General features: G+C 43.6%; 1 protein-coding gene across 2 annotated transcripts in view; it reads left to right on the forward strand.

Moving 5' to 3' along the window:
* Positions 1-20375, forward strand: part of LOC135394424 (mRNA-capping enzyme-like) — a 146288-nt gene extending 125913 nt beyond the window's left edge. For both annotated transcript variants that reach the window (XM_064625159.1, XM_064625158.1), the window contains 3 exons: positions 2069-2135; positions 13644-13767; positions 18555-20375. In XM_064625159.1, coding sequence (XP_064481229.1) covers positions 2069-2135; positions 13644-13767; positions 18555-18694 — 331 coding nt within the window. In that variant the 3' untranslated portion in view covers positions 18695-20375. The remainder of the gene's footprint in view (positions 1-2068; positions 2136-13643; positions 13768-18554) is intronic.
* The last annotated feature ends 2074 nt before the right edge of the window (positions 20376-22449 follow it).

The following is a 22449-nucleotide window of genomic DNA, read 5'->3' on the forward strand; positions in this document are numbered from 1 at the left end:
GCAGCTATGGGGTGTGATGAGTGACTGAAGTATGAAAATTATCTTTTATTGTGATTCCTCACAATGGTATATCCAGGCTGAATATCCAGACAAACTAGGCTTTGAAGCTACAGGACAGCTATGAGCGTACATATAGCGGACAAAACTCGTTATCCCCATTATATCCCAACTTCCAATTTCTGACGTACATCGGATATCCATAGGACAGCCTTGTGTTGTTGGGGAAGTTAACGACGTCGGATAAAACTTGTCAAGCGAAATCACCGAGAGTTAGAGACTTACTGTAGTGTCATGCCTTTAGACAGTACGACGCAAATGGTTATTCAATCATAACATGAAACTGAAATTGTTTTACGAAAGGAAATATAATCTACCATCGTAACTGCAAAGCTACGCCAGTGGTCACAGCATAGTACAGGATTCACAGTGACCGTTGAGCTACTTATCTACAAAACATGAAGAGAATACAGTGTTGTAAGGCAACAAGCAATAATAAATTGCTGTCGTTGACCGGGTATCGGAAGAACGAGGCGTTCGAACTCTCAAATCGTTTCTACATAGTTTCGTTGTGACTTTTCGAAGACACTGACATGGTCCGGCCAGCACTTTGAAACAAGAAACATCAGAATTCATAGACCAACCCATAGATCATAGACGCCATGAGCCACCAAAGATGGACGCAGGCTACTGCGTGGCGCTGTCGCCTGTTTGAGCGCCTGTGCACAAATTTGAAAACGGCCAATCATCACTTGGAAAACAAATTCATCCTCATCGGAACCAATCAGTAAGAACTAGCCACCGGATGTGGTCGTGACGTAAAATTTGTTATGTTTTCTTATGTTCGATGATGCAGGAAGCATGCAGCGCCTCACTTTATCCCGCAATGAACTCGCAAGTTTTGAGGCACCTATGAGTGAGCACACCTCCCATGCAGACGAATGTTGTGCTTATGCCACAACAGGGTGGAGCCTACGGGAGCAGGGGCAATTCAGTAACGAATAGCTCAGTCTTTAAATATAAAGATAAGATAAGATAAATTTAATTTGTGATAAAGTTTTTTTTTTTTTTTTTTTCACGTAACAATGCACGAAGCATCTCTTTAATGCAGGTTAACTCCATGCTTGCCTAGAGGCACATTGGAGATACTGAATAGGGTACCCTATTTAGTTAGGGTACTCGACATGAGGGTATTTCGAGGTTGTTTTGACCATTTCCCAGCTAGTTGGAAAAGTTCCAGCACGAAGTATTTCCTGTGAATCATGGTTGTCCTCTTCTTCGAAGTGAGCAAAGGAGCACAGATGGTATACAAATTGTCTTCTTGAAAGGGCAACCAGTTGATAAACACAGACAGTAAGCTGGGGTGCTAGTGAAAGCTGTGTTGTGCCCATATCAAGAAATATCCAGATTTTGAGATGTTCACATTGCCAGGTTATCATGATACAGATGTTATAGTCTGCAAGTTCTGTCCCATAACAGTAAGCATTTGCTATCTTATTCTTTTTGTGAGTATGCCAGTTCACAGCTGTCACTTTTTCTCCAGATTGAGGATATTAACTCAGTTGCAAAAAATACATGATGAAGAACTCAGAATTCCCGGAAAATAATAAACACGAAAAAGCACGGAATCCTATACAGTGCAGTTTTCAGAAAGAGCACCCGGGCTGTAAAAACAGGTTTCTTGTTTTCATTCATATGAGAGAAATGTACCTTTTTTTGAGTGTGCTATATACCCTGCCACAGCACATATGCAACATGACAACGACTCTGAATAATACTAAGTTTTGGTGAAGCTTCACAGTGATTGCAACACCTCTGTAAATAAGAATTCATGATGTTGTCCTGGTTGTGGGTGACAATTATACGAGACAAGATGATAACTTACTTGTTGGTCATGTTCAGGCCTTTCTCATGATGGAACCATCATTGTGTTCACACCATGTCCCATACCAAAAAGTCATTGACAGAAGCAAATAGTAGCATATGCTATACACAGAAGGCTTCTTGAATGGCTTAAACCTAGCCAGAAGCATATAAGGTGGTGAAATCTTTCTTTGTTTTCTCCTGTCAGGCTGCTTCCAAAAACCTTGGGTCACCTCTATGTTGGGTCCTATGACAAGCCAATTGCAATCATAAAGGTGAGTTTTACACATCTTGAACAGCCATTCATCCGACTGCATCTGGATGTTTCGGCATTTAGTAATAAGTAGTATGAAGAATGACGCAAGCCCAATGTTGTCGTCTTGGTACAAGTGTGTTAGGTGTGGTAGTCTAGGCTTATCTCCCATTCTTCAGAAAATGAAACCTGTACACAGTAACATGTTATCTGAGAACCATAAGCTTGTAGTAAATAGGGGGACATCATCATACAATATCCATGTGCTGTGTATCGGTGTAGCTTCAAGCATAGGCTGTGATGTACTACCGTAATTTCACGCAGATAAGCCGCAGGACCCGTTTTTAGGAACATCTCAAAATTTTTCCGGCAAATAAGCCGTGGGTAATACAACGCGACTGATTTGCGCGGTAAACCAGTGGTGTAGATGTAAACTCAATCAATGAAAATGGGTCTCACTTATTCGACCCTTCCTGCAGGTCTTCGAACAAAGGAGATTGTAGACAAGGCCATAAACCTTGTGGTCCACATTCCGGGGTCGGCATGGTGTACAGCAAAGGAGATCAGTTCTAGTGTTTTACTAAGATCGGATTGTGCTCTCGTTGCTTGTTTTTTTTTCTGGATCGACGGTTCAGTGGTCTTCCAGAAGACGTGAATCACTGTCACTCCTTTCGTTAAAGCTGCATGGGCTGCATAAAGCTGAAAAAAAAAAAGAAAGGGGAAGATGAGAGTTGAAGGGCAGTAAGGGAAGTATAGGCAGGATGAATGGTACTGATAAGACGAAAGTGCACTGTGGATGAGAGGTGCACTAGAGGGGTCTTTGCATGAGGCCCGTTTCTTGGAGGAAACGCAATGAGGTTGCGAGTTTTGGTAGTTCGTTCTGCAGAAGAACCTTCAAGCAATAGGATGTCCATCTCCATGCCAGACCTGGAGTGTGGGAGGTGGGTTTCCCGCATAGTGTGGTATGCGTGGCATTCTGTCTGCATGGGGGAAGGTATCAGGAACGTCAGTCTACTCGAATGTGAATGTGCCCCCGTTATACATTGTTCGTGCATTGGCAGGGCGGTGCTGTTCCGGAGACACTGTTGGCCCTTTCTTTAGAACCGGGTTATGGGGAAAATACTCCGCAAAAATAGTAATCGCGCATAAGCCGCGGCTAATACGCGTGAAATTACTGTACTTTGTATGAATGGGCCTTTCATCAGTAATGTTTGATTTCAAGTTTTACATTGCTCTCTGGACTCTGTCACTCTGGTTACAGTGTGTCACAAGCCTCACCAACGGTAACACAAACTGAGAGTTAAGCCTGATTCACACTGCTATGTTTACGGTTGCGCTTGCGTGTTACATCTGCTGACAGCAAATCATTGCAACGGTACATCCTGATGTAACACGCAAATGCAACCATAAACTCAGCAGTGGGAATCAGGCTAGTTACAATAATGATAACTTAAGTTACAACAATGTATAGTAGTGTTCTAACGTTGGAATCTTGTCTTGCCTAGCATGTTCGCCAATTCCTAGCATTTGCGTGAGCTAATAGATAGATGATGTAGGTAGCATGGTCCTGACTAGCACCTCTGTTTTCCCGTGTTCATCTTGGCAAACCGTGTATTGGAGCCCAGAAACAACAGTGTGCAACTGAGGGTGTCCTTTTGGTGCACGGCGGTACTCTCTGCATGTGATATACGTGAATGTAAGGGTACTGACCATGATATTCGGTTCTTCAAGCGCAGCAATGTGCACTAGTCTTGCCCCTGGAAATTTTCCTACTGATTGAGCAGGTTGCAAAATATATCGCTAGTTAAATCACCTTATCTTCATGGCCATTTGTTGCTTTAAATGCGGTACAGCCACTTTACAGAGATGCAGGACTGCTGTTTCTGTTAAACTTGCTTGAGAAGTTAACGCAGGCATGTCTTGTGAGAAGCTGAATGTCTAATTTGTGCAGTGGATCCGTTATGACTTTCACTGTGCTCAGTTATGTCATTTGCTTGCAAGATACACAACACAAGAATACATCAACATACATCTGGCACCGTAGGGGCACTGCAGTAGTACTACCAAACGTCTCGACACTGATCCTGGAGCAAGAGCGTGTCTGAATTACCCCAAACTTTTACTCTTTGCAGCTGTTGTAGAAATATATAGTTGTAAAATGGACATGGCAGTGTCAGTGACTAGTAACGAGAAAAATGCACAGTAACCAAACACTGAACTTGTCACTTCAGCAACATCTATTTCCTGCTTGAATACCCACAAAACCACTCTTCTGTGAGATAGTGTGACCACTCTATGATGTAGCAGGAACAATAGGATATAATCAAGATAATATAATCGATTCAGTCGCTTGAATCAATTCGAGCTTCTCCTTCACTATCAAAACTTGGTCCTTTACCGGTTGCCTCGACATGGCGTAGCTTGCGGGTATTCGATGATCGCTGGTGCTCGCAGGAAACGGTGAACGTGAAGGGCGTTCCACAGCTGAGATGACAGACTACTCTGACACTCGCGATGTGATAACTTTTCGTTTTCCCCCTCTCTTCTTTTGGGGGAAGGCACCTCATTCAGGGGAAGTGCGCCGCGTGTATGTCGTGGTCATGAGTCATGTCCCAAGTTGACCTCCTGAAATCTCCTTTTCTGCTTTGTTTGTGTGATCGTTGTTGTCAGAGCGAGGTCACAGAAAGGACGCATTCGCGCAGCACGGAATGTGGAACAGCTGCGGATTGTCCAATGTGTACGGAAAAAAACGACTGTGGTTTAAGCGGGCATAGAATACATACTGCTGTTACAACTACTGTTAAACCAGAACTACGGCTAAAGCGAGTACAGTTTAATGGGTTTTTACTGTATAGCCGTGTCCACCTGTTGTTGACGAAGTGTTCAGTGAATAGCTCCACATCCTGGTCATGTCGTGCTGCAAAAATGTGCTGTCAGGGAAGGCGCATAGACACATACTCCGTTCACTGGCATTCCTCGGCCGAAATTGTGAGGGTCGATCCTGTGCTCTTGTTGTACTTGTGTGTGCCATCAACAGGTTCTGGCAGCTCAACACATTGCAAAAGCTTGTGCTGCTTTTGCACGTGGTCAAATGCATATGGAGTGAGCTTGCTGAAGGGAGGCATTCCAGCTGAAGAAGTCAGTTGGAGTCTTTGATAATGCATGATAGTATTTATGCTTGTGCGCTTCCTTAAGCACACCCAGAAGCTTGAAGAGCTGGATGAAAAACTCCTTGATTGAGTTCTTTGTCCCTATTATATATTTAAGCTGTCCTTTGAACCTTTCCAACCTATTGTTTGTTGAATTGTTGTAGATGTCCTCCATGAATAAACATCTATCCAACAAACGTGATCATGACTTTGGTAGACAGACCGAAACCAAAACAGATCGTAAGGGGAGAGCTGGGTTCCACGAATAGCAATTGTTCGCTGAAAGAAAAGTAGGACCGAAGGTCGCGTCCCTTTCAGAGACCATCGTAATCCCCTCAGGACCGTGGCTTTCGGACGCGACCTTGTTCGCCACTAGCTTTGAATGTAGTTCAACTCTACCAAACTCGTGGCGCTGTCGAACTTTATATAACGTCATTTGTTTACAAACAAGTAGAGGTCTATTGCGGTGCAGTAAACCACTCATGCTTTGTTTCCTTCCAGTTTTTCTCATAATACTCCACAACAGTGGGCAGCGCAAGCTCGTATAATCTTTCCTTGAGCTCTGTAAACTTCTCTTCGGACCTGGCCATGACCATGCTTTGTACTACTTGCCAAAGTTGTTCCCTTAAATTACCTTAAATCTTCATCTACTGTGTTGTAATTTCCCGGTTAAATGTCCGCAGAGTGTGATATGCGCAGACAAGGACGTTGGCATCCAGAAAGTGCTCCTTCAGTAGTTGTCTCTCCAATAAGTCTTTGTCCGCCATGACACAGCAGGTCTGTGACACTGCTGGGTGCAGTTCTTTGAACTTGCAAAGCAGCCAGTTTGCAGTCTCTGCATCTTCTGTACAACGAGGGCAACGCACACGGTATCTGTACTGCCGTTCCTGTCTATATTGTGGAGGACAAATACTGGGGTACGGATGTCCAGTAACTTGTATGTGCCGTCGATTCCAATGTACTCTGGGTAGGAGTACTCCATCGACCGTTTCATTTCCGCAGTGCAGATCAGCATGGCCAGAAATTCTCCACTTGTCAGTATGTGACAGTCAGATTCTAAAGAATGATAAGAAGGCGTACAGGGTACATGAACATGGGCAAGTTGGAAACAGAAAACAGGCATTATTACATTGACACATCATTGATGGAACATGTGTGTTATTCTACCACTCGTGTGTGAAATCGATATACATACTGTCTGTGGACTGAAGGAAGTCCACTGTCGTCCTGAGACAGTACAGCCCTTAAAACATAGGGGCTGAAATGAGAGTGAGAAGCATTGAAACCTGCTGACTGCGCTCCTTCTCATACCTTGTTGTCCGAACTCCTTTTCCGCGGTCTTGATGCCTTCGCCCTTCATGTATACAGCAATACTTGATCTTGTACACTGTGGTATTTTTATTTACATACTTTTTCAGTGCCTTCGCACGTGCAGCCTGAATTGACACGGAGCTCCGTGTGTAAAACTGCGTGAAGGATTCCTTGGAATACGACTTTGTACGCTGTTGCAACTTTTGCAAAGTCCAGAATTTGTAGCCAAGCTTCATCCTTGTCAAAAGCGGTACAGCAGGAAAAACATTCGATCAGAAGAACATGTGCTATACGTATGGCTGCCGCCCTCCGGGTTGATGGAGGAGAGCGCGTCACTTCCGCGTGTGGGTGAGGGAGGTGAGAGCAGGTGAGAGGAGACAACGGAGTGGACGGCGTAGAAAGTGGGAGACATTGGTGTAACTCTAACCAACAGTTTCCATTACCGTTGGCGTAATTCTAACAGGCTGTTCTGTTACTGTTGGTGTAACGCTAGCCACAACAATTTGATAATCAATGCCTCTTGTGACAGTGTGCGAACCGGGCAGTTCTGGTTTCCGTGGGCTAAACGTGCCACAGATATTTTATTCTGGTGTGTGACAGCCTGAGGCAAATCCAAACAAAGTTGACATAATCCACAACTGCTACAAATGCGTGATGTGTTTGTTTGGCTTGTTAGGCAATCTTTGCTGAACATGTTTATGTGCAAATTCCACCTTTTTGCTTCATGTGAGAATGCGTGTTTCACTGGTCATTGTGGTGATTTACTGTGGAGTACCGTATTTACTCGCATAATTTGTGCCCTCTGAAAATAAAAATTTGCGTAATTTGTGCACTGCTACTTTCCTGCGCGACACCATCGCACCATCCCGTGACCCCGTTCCTGGCTGCTGCATCCACCATGTGAGGTTCGCCACACCCCTTGCACATGTCAACCCTGCAGCCAGTGACAGCACTGCTATATTAGTCATCACAGCAACTGCAGGTTTTGGAGGTCACTTGATGACTTGGTCACATGGTTTCTGTTTGTCAGTCAGTGTGTACTCAGTTGCACCACGTGTCGCTGGCAGATTCCTTCCAAGTTCCGTAATCAGAATGGGCTATGACAATTATATGGGCAAGTTCAAGTTGCGGGTCATAGAACTTGCAGAGGAAGAGGGCAGCAGCACGGCAGTTTCAAGTCAGCAAGGGTCACGTGCGTTATTGGAACAAGCAGAAGGACCACCTGCTGAGTGCCAAGCCAGGGAGGAAAGCTTTCCGTGGACCCAAACAAGGCAAGTTCCCAGAAGTTGAGGAGGAGGTACTGGTGTACGTTGAGAAGCTAAGGAACAGTGGATGTGCAGTTTCAGTTGAAATGCTTCAATTCAATGCCTGGAGGATCACCACAGTCAAGGGTGTACCCGTAACATCATTTAAGGCCCAGTAGGGGATGGACCACACGTTTCATGCGAGGGAACGGCCTCAGCATCCGAAGGAGAACCACACTTTGCCAATGGCTGCTGATGGACTGCGAAGGAAAAGTGGTTTTGTTTCACCATCATGTGATAGGGAAGTGAGGGGCCATGGCGTATCTGTTGGCGAAATGCAGACCAGATGCCTGTTTACTTTGACATGCCTCCAGACTTGACTGTGGATAAGAAAGGGGCCACAAGTGTGAGCATATGCACAGCCAGGTGCGAAAGGCAGCGATGTACGGTAATGCTCGCAGTTACAGCAGATGGACGAAAACTTCCCACGTATGTCGTCTTCAGAGAAAACCTCTGCTGAAGGGACAGTTTCCTAGAAAGGTCCATGTTTGTGCTCAAGAAAAAGGGTGGATGAACGAGGGCCTCATCCAAGACTGGATAAAAACCGTTTCGGGTTCGAGGCTGGGCGCCGTGTTAAGGCTTCCATCGCTGCCACTCCCCGACAGTTTCAGAGGCCACACTGTCAAGAACGTGAAGACGACGCTTGCAGAGATGAAGACCGACCTGGCTGTTATCCCTGGTGGATTAACCTCAGTACTTTAACTGCTCGATGTCAGCACAAACAAGCCCTTCAAGGACAATTTGCGGAAACTCCATGTGGAGTGGATGGCGTCTGGCGAACTGTGCTCAATGCCAATCTGCCACATTTAGCGGCCGGTGATTGAACAGATGTGCCTGTGGATACGCGAAGCATGGGACATGGTTTCTCCAAACGTAGTCGTCAAAAGCTTCAAAGAGACTGGTATTTCTAACGACCTCGATGGTACAGAAGACGACATCCTATGGGACGACAATGAAACGGATATCATCGAAGACTGTGACATTATTTCTGACTCAAGCAGCGATGACGGGTCATAAAGTAAACAAGTAAAAAAGGCGTTATTCACCTGAAGCCCAATCTTATAACAAATTTTGCACACATTTTTCAAGTCGTCTTGTTAATGCCTCGCGTAATTTTCACACCCCTAACTTTTGCGTCATGTTTTGGTTAAAAAAGTGTGCAAATTATGCGAGTAAATACGTACTTTTCCTTGCGCTCGAAGTTGTCAAGAAGGGAATAAGTGAGGACACGATGGAGACATTGGTGTGCAAGTATTGCTACATGGAGATGGTTACGGATCCGGCAAAGAAACTGTTAGTCCGGGTATGGGAGTATTTTGCATCAGCAAGGCACACGAAATTGAAAGAAAGGATGCAGCAACAGCCATTGATGTACGAGGCATGCCAACATGAGTGCGAGAAGATTGCTGACGGCGCAATTTACGCTTGTGTTAAGGCGTTTTGCGAGAGCAGAATCATCCTGGAGCCTCGGGCATCAGGGTTGATTGGATTTAATCCACGTGGATTTTATCTGGTGGATTTTTAAAATTTCATCTGCACAATTTTATTCAGATTTTTTAGAGATTTTCTTTAGATGTGATGTGAAAGACAATCTAAATTCAACGTCACACAGAAAACTCCCGGTTTATTTTATTGTAGTGTTGGCTGTTTGCAAAAGACCAGGTACGTGCAACATTAGCTTTTAACTTATAACTTTTTAACTTATAACTTTTCAGGTTTAACTTTTTCCCGCTTTCTTCCACTTCTTGGATGCACTGTAGCTGAAGTGCGCCGGAACACAACAGCTAATCCAGGCTTGTAGGATCCACACCATTCAACCACGCGTGCATGGAAGTCCTCTTTTCGGAAAACAATAGAAACTGATACAATGTTGCTGGGACAGGCAGTTTTGTAAACAGAAACTATGAGAGGTAACCAGAAATGAAGAACCGTAAAGCACGTTTGTTTTTACTCTGTCACATTTCTAGCCTTCTATATATTCTCCAAAAATATCCGGGTTTTATCCAAAAAAGCCCACTGGAGAAGACCTTTTTGAAAATATCCAGATTTTTTTCAACCCTGTCGAGCATGCTCTCAACGCTCATCGATGGATGATGCTTTGCTGAACATGCAACTTATTCTTTTTGTAAACAGGAGTCAGTGTAAGCCTTAGTGGTTATGCAGTGAATTATCCACCAGTCTCTTAATAAATTTCTCGTGTTGAACCAAACCGGAACTGAACCAAACTAAATTTAGGTGGTTACCGGTTCGCGAAATGGTTCAGACGTAATATGCGTTGTGAGAGATCGGAACTGCGATTTACACAGTGGATTGAGCCATGTTGCCAAACAAAGTCGAAGCTGAAACTGAACAAAACAAAACTGCAACCCAAGTACGCGAGGTATTTGCTCCTCGCAGCTGTTGTGTTCATTTAGTTTTCAGGTCATCCTTTTGGCAGCTGTAGGCTTCCTTGTACGCTATTTTTGTTGTCCAGCAACCACAAGTTTTCATTATGGGCTGCGAAACTAATGGCCAGTCCCTGTGCAGGATGTAACGAGGTGTATACGATGAGTGAACATAGAGAGTACAGTATGGTACCGTAGCGTTGCACCTGAAATGTCGATCTGTAACACAGTGTTGCTATGAACCGCTCAAAATCCATCTTCCTGAACCGGTTTCAACCAGTTTGAACCGATATTTTGCACTGCTGCGGAGCTGAACCCAAACTGAACCAATATGCCTGAACCTGAACCCAAACTGAAAAATATCCAAATGGTTCCGATCCCTGCTTATAATTAGTGTAGGGCCTTTTTTGGGTTAACTCCAAAGTCTCTCAGAATTCCAATCTTGTGTCGCACTCTGTCACGTGTCACATGCACTATTTAAATAGCGGTTTGTGCACAAGTGTGTTGTAAATATTGATTCAGTGCAACAACAAACTACCTATATGAGTCACATTTGATGTTAGAGCATGTAGAGCATCAAATAGTTTGATATATCCATAACTCGATGTATCAGATGTGCTACATCAGAGGCGACTGAAGCACCTGCGCTTCACGCTAATCCCAACAGCTGTCATGACAGATGTAGAAAGTAGCGAAAACACTTTATTTTTCAGCGAAAAGTCTGTGACCTTAGCTTGTATCTTGTTGCGGGCCAAGAGTTGAGCACACCCATCTTGATCTTGTCCAGATGCTCTACGTTTGTAAGGCTGGAGCTTTCCATATCTACGCTGCAGCGACGAATCACTTCAAACGCTGAGATGAGCTCAGTGGCTGTCAGCAATGGCTGTTGTTCTTCAACGTCGTCGGTACTATCCGCTTCATCGGCACCAGCTATGTCCGCAACGATGCCTGCGTCTGTTCGTTCCGCCACAGCTTCCGCGGCATCGTGTAGACCTGCATAGTCCGTAGCACACATGCATGGGAGAACGACACCTGGAAATACCGAGAGTTCACAAAGCGCCACGTCCAAACAACTCTCATTGTCATCGTCCTTCGTCACAAAGCACACATTCTCTGCGGCAGCAACGAGTCCGGCTTCCCCGAAGCAGGATGGTGCTTTGTTTTACATCTGCCCATGCTCCGGTGATCATTTCAAAGGCCCCGAGCAGATCTACTTTCAGTTCCAGGACCACTTGAAGGTTCACGAGGAGCCTCTGCACAAGCTGTCACGTCTATGCCACCTTGAATGCCTTTATGACACCCTGGTCAAGAGGCTGCAATTTCGATGTGGTTTTCGCCCTCTTCATTCACATGCTCTCTCCTCCTCTGCCATCTTTCTCTCTTTCCTTTTCTCCGAGGGTGCGAGATCGTCGGCGCTCTGGCACGAGTGCAAAGAAGAGATGGCCCTTTCACGATCGATACATCGGGTAACAGCGGTACCGAAGTTCGATAAAGCAGTACACCGGTGCTATGCTGTTACATGTAATTTTCTAGGGGATCTTTTTATTGTTCGATATATGCAATAATTCGAAATATGCGGGTTCACTGTATGAGCCGTGAGGCACGCATGCTTAAAAAATATATTGCTTTAACTGCAGGCCGTTTGCTAGACAGGACGACAAACAATAGCCCAGTAACGCCCAAATGTATCAATAGCTCCCAGTTTGAGTCGAAATTAGATTTAAAAATTGTACCTGATTTTTCTCTTCTGAATTCGGCATTTAATACCCAGGCTGTCACATGGGCGAGCAGTGCTCAATGACCATCAAAGCCAATAGGCATCCAATATACGTGTCAACCTACCACAGAGGATCCCTTTGAGACAATGACGGTTGATGACATTACATGCATATACATCCATTCCATTGGTTTTGATTACCAGGGGTATAACTTGAAACCTAGTGATACTGAAAGTGCAAGTCTCGTAACGATACACAACGATAACAATCTCGTAACGATACGCACGGGTACTATCCCAGGATGTCAGCAAAGCACACTCGGTCCTACAAAAGTACAACAAACCGCACACAAACAAGATGTGTTGGTAACCGTCGGCTGCCAACACTCTAGCAGTCAAATTTCTGTAGAAACTATCAGTAATGTGTCATTCCATTTGGGATGGATCTCTTCCCCCACCCCCCACCCCCACGTAAATTTATGCACCCGCCCTGAAGAGTGAGAGAAGAAGATGAGGCAGGAATGGGCAGAATGGCGAGCCGAGTCAAATAAAGGGGTTCTCTTACATTAGATCCCTGCCTCCTTTATTTTTTTTTAATAAACATATCCCCGCCCTACTGTACTGACTACTGTAGAAGCGCTTAGGGTAGACGAACACACGCACACAACACACAGGGAGCATTACTAGCAACAAGTGGTTTATGGGAATGGACACACGTTTATAAAAATGAAGAAAATGTGTCTCCTGGGGGTGCGTGAGTGACCCTTCAATAAGCCTCTCAGAGAAGGAGAGGGATTTTCTTAGTTGCATTTCTTATAAGTGTGTCCATTCCAATAAACCATTTGTAGCTGTGTAGTGCACTTTCTGTGGGTTGTGTCTGTGTATGTCTGCCCTAAGTGCTTCTCTAGTAGTCACGTTGTTTGGACACATCAGAACTACACCACATGAAGACTCACTTGATTATGTTTCACAATATTTCATGAATTTCATCATGTTTACACAAGAACACACACTTGAACGTTGATGATCAGGTACTTCTTTGGACTTCGTAGAGATGCCGGTGCGCCAAATTCGTACGTTGAGCCCTGCCATATCCTTCAATAGGTCGGGCTAAACTGAGTCCATATCAGCCACCTCTGTCAGCACAAGGGCATTATTCACTTACTACCTGTGCACTGGTACAAGATCAGTCAAGTACACGGAACTTCATTTCTGGACATGTGCCTTTCCTCATTGAAAGGAACCCCAGATACAAGTGTTCCCATGTGGAGAGGGAGCAACCTCTGCTACTTCTCGTGTGCACTTTGGAAGGCCTCTGCAACACGTGTGCTTAATCCCCGTCAGTTACGCACAGTTAAATACACCCGGCATTCGCATCAGTGCTGTTGGAGGCTATGCCTCTGGATGGCTCTTCTTCCCTAGTTTTCAGTAAAAAATGCAGTCTTGCTTCTTGATTTTGCACGTTTTACTATACGCGAGCAAATGCTTTATCGGCTATCGTTGCATCCATGTCTTTACATTTTTACATACGCTTAAACGGAAAAGCTGACAGGAACCAGCAGTTAGATCATAATGTCAGGGTTATCGCTGTAAGTGGTCTAGATTGTAGAGCCTTTTGAAAGCAGTCGCAGCTGTCACTTAAAATGTTTCTTGTTTCTGTTTTAGGTGACAAAACAAATCAAGGCTTTAGACAATAAGATTATAGAGTGCAAGTATGAAAATGACCAGTGGGTGCTGCTGAGAGAGCGAACAGACAAGTCCTTCCCAAACAGCTACAGCACAGCCATGGGTATGTTTCTTGTCCAATTGCTTATTGTGTTCTTCCATGCGTAACATTTCTTGACATGGCAAGACTGGGCCACAGTAAAAAATACAGCGGACGTTGAATAGCAAAATACTATTAGGATATGCCATTTTTAATGTAAATCAAGGTGCACTGGTTTCCCATTTGTAGTTACGTTCTTGAGATTTCAAAAATGTCCCATGTTCATAGCACTACACAGAATTCAGGATGTATTGTGGCTTCTGAGGTTTGTAACAGGATTTTGTGGAACTTCGATTATATTTCCTGAGGAATACAGATTTGGTGTCAGAGATGGGTGTGCAAAAAGCTCATATTACCTTCTTCTGTCTTCTCACGCATCACCGATCCGAGAGAGAGAAACGTGTGTGCCATGCATCTCATTCATAGTAAATATGCAGCACAGGGATGCAGACACAGAATGAAGACAGGACGGCTGCTATGAATCTATACCAACTACCCTGCCTCCATGCACTCATTCATGCATCTCATGTTGGCAGCATTGCTTGAGCTCGCATCAGCCCTCTCTTTACTACCCTCATTTTGCTCCTGTCAGTGATAGTATCCCATCTATTGCGTTCCTCATGGCGAGGCACATGGTGACTAAGCGTTCCCACTTGGGAAACAAGGATGCAAAGGAATGAGTTCGCGAATATGTACTGAGGAGCTCTATGAAGACGGGATTGTTTTTCCGCAATTACTGTACAAAAACAGCACAAAATACCATCTGATGCTTAGCCACAACTGTATTTTGGATTTGTTGTAACTTTACTTTTACGTCATTAAATTTAATGAAGATTTTGTATTTGTATATTTCCGCCAGCTTAGGCATGCAAGCACTTGCTGCCGATACGTGCAGAATTTTTTATTCCCCACCACAGAATTAAGAGATCTTACGCAACAACAAAGCCTGGCCACTTAAAGGGCCTATCAGCTCTACCAACTAGCCCGTCGACTGTGTTGGCACCAAACGGCAATTTTAACATGTTAGTGTGACACCTTCTGTATAGATGAGCCCTATTGGTCCGTATCCAACCAATGCGATCACAGTTACCTCGGCTATTGATCGGTTCTGCAGTTGGATGGTTCTCCACTGTTTTTTAACGTACACATGTGTTTCTTCTTGTAGTATTCGTATTTTAGGCTTCATCGCAGGAAGCGTGTTTTGGTACCTGTGTGCTTTGTTCACAAAATGCTTACGGTGTGTGGTGTCGTCGTCATCGTCGGAATCAGATAGTGAATTGCACTGAACGATCCGCCACTTTGAGCAAACACTAAACATAGAAAACAAGGCATGTCAAACAAATGACAAGCAGAGTTTATTGCATGGTTCCACATTATCTGTCCAACATTTTAGGCCACATCCTACCAACTCTCGTAAGTTTCTCACTTTATCTCGCTGCTGTACGCTGTACAACTTAAGAAGGAAAAGAGATCTAGTCCTTCATCTACGTATGCCGTTGGAGACACAATAACGCGCCAGGAGAAATAGTGTAGCGCCACTGTGGGGGAGGGCTCGCATAGTGTCATGCGGCCAACCTTAACAGCCAATACGGAAGCAGAGTGAGTGTGATGGATTACATTACCTGACAGATGAGGGACAGTCTCGTCTCTATGCCCAGCCATCCTATCTGTGGCGCAGTAATATTCTGAGAGCTGACGGACTAGATTTCTTTTCCTCCTTAAGTTGAACACGCCAGTAGGCTGCTCACTGACCTAGATCACACGACTTTATGTGTACCTCCGAGTTGGCGTCTGATTGAGTGCTACAATTTTACGAATGACATAGCAATTGATAGAGGTAACTGGATGGTGGGACTTCTAGTAACCTGTATCCGAAAGAAGTAGAGCTGTGCGAATAGCAAAATGTCCATTGTGAATAGTTTACGAATACTTCACTTACACAGTGAATCAAATTCGAATAATAAGAAAATGTCCAATCCGAATAATTTCGAGTACCTCATGGTGAAATATTTTGTGGTGTTGGGCTCATTCGATGATGTTCTGCTCCAAAGATGAGCCTTTTCGACCAGCATAACATAGCGAGAGAAGGGTCCGTCTGTGTTGTGTATGGTAGACTGCAATAGTGTGATGAACTGCACTGAGAGTTAGTCAACATGTTCCATACGGCCTGCTTTGTGTGCATCTCCTCATTTCTATGTTTACATTGTGAATTTCCTGCACTTTTTTTAGAAGCTGCACATATTTCCATCTGTTACTGACCACAACTCTCGAAGTTGGGAGTGCATTTACTGGAACTTGCAATGCCCAGAATAGTATAGTGTTGACCATGAGCTCACAAAATGTGTAGACTTTAGAGACAGAATATTGTAAATAGTGTAAAGCAGGCTTCACTCAGCCACCAAACACAATAGCCCAAGAAACAAAATACAAGCAAGCTGGTGCAGGCTTGATAACTTTTTTTCCCCTCACTTCTGAACCCACCTGACTTAGAGGTGGTGTCCGCGAGGAATCCAGAAATCTAAAGTTAATGTGATATCCTCTTGGAGATTCCTTCCAAGAAGAAAGCACCAAAGAGGTTTCACAAAATTCTTTTGTGTTTTTTCATAAAACATCAAAAATATTGAATTTGAAACCAAGAACTAGCTTCCGGTTGAAACGGCCCTTCCCTCGCCACTTCCGGTGACGTAATTGTCATTTCCGGCGAGATTCCCAGTCACTCAGCTGACGGTGTTGCAAGACTGGTTCCTATCCGATATCACCGAAAGCATGAACGCAGATTTTTTTTACGACTGTTGGGCAACAGATTGCGAGTCGGGAGACTGCATTTTGTGACAGACAGCCTGCCTTCATAACAGTGACAGTGACGTCGGTCCGTACACGGTTGCTAAGTTCAGCCGGAAGCGTGTAGCCGGCTGCAAAAGCCAAATAAATTCATTTTCTAATGTTTCCGACTGTTTCAAAACAATATACTGTATTCCGGTGTGTGTATTTCAGGCACCCACTATTCCGATTGCACCTTCAGTTCAACTGCATTTTTTGTCCGGACACCATCGTTAATCAATTACTTTTGTGCGATTAATCGAGTGTTCCTCACCTTATCTTCACCTCAGAACTCCCTCTAACGGTTCTTTCTATTTTCTTGATCTCACTCTTCCTGTTAATAATGGTTTCTACTGGCTGTGTGGACACATAGACTCGAAACCTTTGCTCATTATAAACATTTGTCACCCCAAATCACTGAAACATGGTGTAGTGAAATCAGCCCTTTCCTCAGCCATTTAAAAATGTTGTGTTCATCATGTTAATAGCTGCTATTTCTACTGAAAATAAGACTCCTTCATCAGGCAGGTTCCCCTCTCGACTCCATCCACAAATGGAATCTCCTTATTCCTATTGGCAATACACCATCACCTTGTGACTCGACACAAAACCCAACAATCATGATCTCATTTTTTCATGGCACTCATCACACGGCATCGCTAAAGTAGCCTCCGTTAATGACATCAAGGCTGCTTTTACTGTATTCCACAAGTTCTCTAGCCTTATCCTTTCATACACCCCAATTCTACAAACAGTTGTACCACAGGCCACAGCCAGCCGTATGTCCCTTGTTGCAAAGACATGGTCAACTGCTTTCCTTTGCAATGTGGAGCCACGTACGATAGCCAAACGAAAGGGTGTCTTAATGACTGCCATTTGGCAGCATGCCAAAAATGTAGACGAAAGCTCTGCGACCACTTAACTTTATAAACATCTTGTCACCTGTCAAAATTGTGATCCACTGCATAACCATGCCACAACTGTCATTATGCAAAGATAACGATATGGATCAGTAAAGTGTCCATTATTATCCCACACTCTAACCTGACTTCATTCACCAAGCTTAGACCTTTTCTGTTTCCAACAATTAGCTGCACCAATTTCTTGCAATTTGTTTCTGTTTGTACAACACCCTTGCTATTGTTCCTTCCCCCTTGACGTTCTAAATCCATCCTTTCTTCCTTATATTTCAGTTTTTGTCTTCATAGTCTCTATTAATAATTTCCTTTTGTCCTGGCGGGACATTATACATGTAGTCCTGTTTATCCAAACTAGCCTCCAGCCACCAAAGCGTTGAGTTAGAAACTAGCCATTAGTTTTGCCGTTTACTTGGTGCTCCCCACAGATAACTCAAGTGTCTTGTTGCACTCTGTTTGAGAACCCCAGCTGGAATTTATTGTCCTGCACTTTCTAGTTGACCATACCACGTTTAAAATTTCCTTTTCCACCACCCTATATGTGTTATCTATAAAGTTTAATTGATCGTTTGAGTCTTGTGTGGTCCATTTGTGTTTGTCCTTTGTTCCCAGACTCAGGGAAATGTTACAAACAACTGAATAGCCAGTTTGTAGAACTCAACAACTTTATTGTGAGATGACGAATGGGGAGTTTGATCGCCAGGGGTGATACTCTACCGCATTGCTGGTGGTAATGCAGGGAATTGAATGAGCCGCCCCTCAATGTAGAACTGGTTGTGAAGATTGGTTGTGTAAAACTGGATTTGAAAAATTCCATAATTAAGGTCAGTTCGGAATTATTACTCCTTAATCACCGTAGTGTATTTTTTGTACTCAGCTCCACCAATATATATTTCATTATAATATTGCCATAATTAATATGTATAATAACATTTTGTGTATGCAATGTTCTGGTATGTGTTGTATAGTTATAGGTCATAGCTTAGGCATTGCACAGCTTAATGTCACTGTTAATTCACTGTTTCTAGGCAGTCTGGTTGCAGTTATTCAAGATGTACTTTGAATTTGTTCCAGGTGTTATGAAAAGTATTAAGCACCCTGTGACAAAGGAAATCCTCTTAGGCTTCATTCGTGATCACCGATGGCAGAACCCCCAGAAACGAATGGTTTGTTTGGATCGAGATCTCATGCCTCCTCCAAAGATGGCTCGGTAGCAGGATGACATCAGTATGCACAAAAGAACTTTGTGGTGTTACTTTGATATCCCATGCATCCACAGCTAATGTATAGCGTGGCATTTTGGACTCAATACCATTGTTCCTTGAATAAGCATACTGTAGTGCGACTGGCACAGTATTTGCCACTAAATGTGGCTAACACTTTTTATGTGCATCATGATATGAATACCTTTGCATTCACATCGCTATTCTTGGCATGTGACAGACTTTGTCAATGCTGTAGGGAATTCTAATGTGGTTCACTGCAGGGTTGCTGTGGGGGTGGTTAATTCCCAGGTGTATTCCCAGACAAAAGTTATGTCAGGAGTAACGAACACAACATGACAAATAAACGGGTAAACAGCATGTACCTTCATATCAACTCTGTCACACTGTGAGGTTATCTTTGATTTACAATCAAGACATTACCCTCAACTTGAGGAAAAGTTGACATAAATTCAACCCAACACAGTTCAGATCTAGCAAACTGTTTTTTTTTTTTTCTTGGACAATCAAATAATGTAAGTATTTTGCAAAAAGCTGGTCATAAATTAATGCAGAATCTGATGGCAGGCTGACACTAGTAATGGTTGCTGCTTTCACAAGTATGTATGAATCATCAGCAACCCTAGACAGGCAGTGTATTTGATGATAATTTGGAATGCATCCTCTACAACTTTACGTGTTTTAATAGTTAGGAGGACACTGATACATTCTTTACTGAGTTGCAATGCTCTCTTTAATGACCTCCTTGTTCCTCCTGCATAAACAGCACCGCAATACACAAAATTGTTCCCTCAGGTGACAAATTGCCCGGTGTGGTGAACCACACATGCATGCAGGTTTTAAACTTTTAATCATTGTTGAAAGGTGTGAGCTGTTGGAACCTGTTTCCTTTTTCTTTCCTTTCTTTTGCATGCATCCCTAACCAGACTTAGCCATCAGTGCAAACTTTTTCTAACGTTGGTAGAAAGCACTCAGTGTTCCCAGTATTTATCTAAATGTGATGCAGCCCAGCTTTCATCATTCTTCCTTATGTTGCAGATGATGCTATATAGAGAGAAATCACTTGTTTCCAAATATGCACCAAGGTTTTTTGCTTTGTTCCTTCATGAATGCTATCACCTGCTTTTTCACTGCTTTCAATTAGGTTCTTTAGATTTGCACTGTAAAGAACCGTATTTATGGAAATGTAGTCAGGATCCCTTAGCAATCCAAAGTAAGCCTACATGCCCACTTCAATGAGGTTTGGTACGCTGTTAATGAAACATTTTTTTCAGAGTGCTTCAAACGGTTCATCTAGCACAGAGTTTTTTGCGAGGTTTTGCACCCCATTTACGAAGCCTTCACTTCATCACATTAGATATTATTGCCAAAGTAGAAACGGTTGTGTGAGGCAGAAAAACACACCAAACAGACTCAATTGCAAACGTCTTTCATGTACCATGTTTGTTTCTCATTACTTCCGTATGATTCCATGTTGTGTCCCATAGTGCAGATATTGTAGGGGGCAAAAGTTTCATTTGATTGCGATTATTATTACATGCTGAGATGTACAGTGATGCTGAGAGGATGAGTCACAGTTTCGTTGGCATAGCAAAATGCACAGTGCACTGTTTTAATTTGCTTGGACTGGAGTAATAATGTGTTGCTGGAATAAATCTTGTATGATGCTTGGCATGGTGTTTTAAGCTGTCAGGTGCAGATTGCAAACTCTAGGTGGGGTATGTCACTGCGAAAAGTTTTTAGATGACCAAGTGAGAGACCAAGATGACCTTTCACTATTCATGTGTTTACAAGTCCCAAATGTCACCACACCAGCACTGTGGATGGCTGTTTCAGCCTTGTTGGACCTCTTCAGCAGTACGCAGGTGGGCAACATTTGAGTGGGTCACTCACCACTGAAAACCCAGTGCAAAGCCAGAGAAAAAAAAAATTTCCCCCTTTATATGTATTTCACTAGCTTTGTACTGGGCTTTCAGTGGTGAGTCTCTCTCCCTGACGGGAGGATATCACGTTCCACGTGACCTTCTGCCGCCACCCACTTAAACTTTGCCCACCTGCGCACTGCTGGAGAGGTCTAACAAGGTCAAAACAGCTGTCCACTGTTGGTGTGGTGACGTTTGGGACTTGTAAACACATGGTCTACTTGCAGCCAAAAAGCTTAGGCTACCCCCCCTCCCATATTTCACTTTTCATGTATTTTTGCTGTATAACATGCACGTTGTTCATGGTTAGAGCCCCAAGATTTCCATTAAATTTTGCGGAATCAGTAATGTCACATGGAACCTGCTGTTTCCCTCAGAACAATGAGCTTTTCTTGCAATAATCGATATGTTACAAAATTATCTAAGGACTTCAATCGATCTGCAACATTTTCTCTGGTTAAACCCGATCAGTTGCGACTGTAATGCCTGACGCAACTGATACTGCTGGCACCGGCTGAACGTGATGCCACTAAAGAAAATTGAAGGACAGGAATGCCCAGAGAGAAATTGTCAGAGTTGAGTCTAATTTTGTTTGTGCACTGAAAGGTTACGAAAAGCTGGAAAAGTGTGCAGGACAAGTAGGTAAGCGACCTTGGGAGGATGAAAGGGGGAGAAATTAACTGCAATGTTTTTTTACTTGTTTTCTCTTGCACGCCCACCTGAAATGTTAATTTTCCGCTGCAGAAAATCTAGCGGCTTTATACATGGTAAAAGGTGTCCGGAAGGATGCACACTACAGTGAACCCTCGTTAATATGACCTCCGATAATCTGACATACGCGCTTTACGACCATGCTGCTGGGGAACAATTTAGTGAAACCTCTGCAAATCCCCCCCCCCGTTAATATGACAATTCCACATTATGACCAAAATTTTCGGGAACGACCATGGTCATAATAACGAGGGTTCTCTGTATACAGTGTGCGTCACGTAAGACTGACCAGAATTTTATTAAATTTGCGATTTATTTTTCTTTCGCAAAAGTACTTGAATATATCTACTGATGGGGCCTACTCAAAGGTGCTGGTGTATCAGTAATTAGCGTTTTTTAGCCAGTTTTAACTTTCATAATTAATCTTCATAATTAGTGAAAATAGATTGACTGCATAGTTGCAAAGCTGTAGAGCACAACCCTGAGGAGTCTACTCTGTACCAGAGAGAGTGAGTAGGCGAGGAGCAGCAGAGGGTGTGGGGGATAACATGAGCGTCGTCTCCTGCGCAGCATCCTTTTTCTTCTCTTTCTTCTCTTTTTTTTGTGTGTATGTTACCATGACAACGAGAGTTGCGGTTTTGTGCACATGTTATTGCAGTTTTATTACAGTATAACTTACCAAAAAATTAACTGAACTTATTAAAAAGATATGCGCAAAGACAAGAGCAGTGGACATCACAGGGCTGTACTGGATCAAAGGCTACTGAAATGAGACACCTACCATGTCCCTGTTCCAGTAATTTGATGTACGCTTCCAATTTTTTATCAAACTTTCGTAACACCTGGGTTTCAGTAATGTTATGGGTATTCCGCTGCAGTGATTTATCTAGACATCCCCCTACACCCCCAAGTGTTTCGAGACACCCCCCCTAACTTGGGCTTGGTATTTCAGCCAGAGACACATACCGGTAATGATACACAATAATTATGACACAACTGCCTTTAGACCCCTACCCCTCCGGTGCTGGTCAGTCTTACGCATGGAGGACAGAAGAAAAGGAGGCGCCAGAACGGCTCTTCGACAGAAGAGAGAAGTGTGGGGCAAGTGACGTG

Source organism: Ornithodoros turicata, chromosome 5, assembly GCF_037126465.1.
Source record: "Ornithodoros turicata isolate Travis chromosome 5, ASM3712646v1, whole genome shotgun sequence".
Taxonomy (NCBI): Eukaryota; Metazoa; Arthropoda; class Arachnida; order Ixodida; family Argasidae; genus Ornithodoros; species Ornithodoros turicata.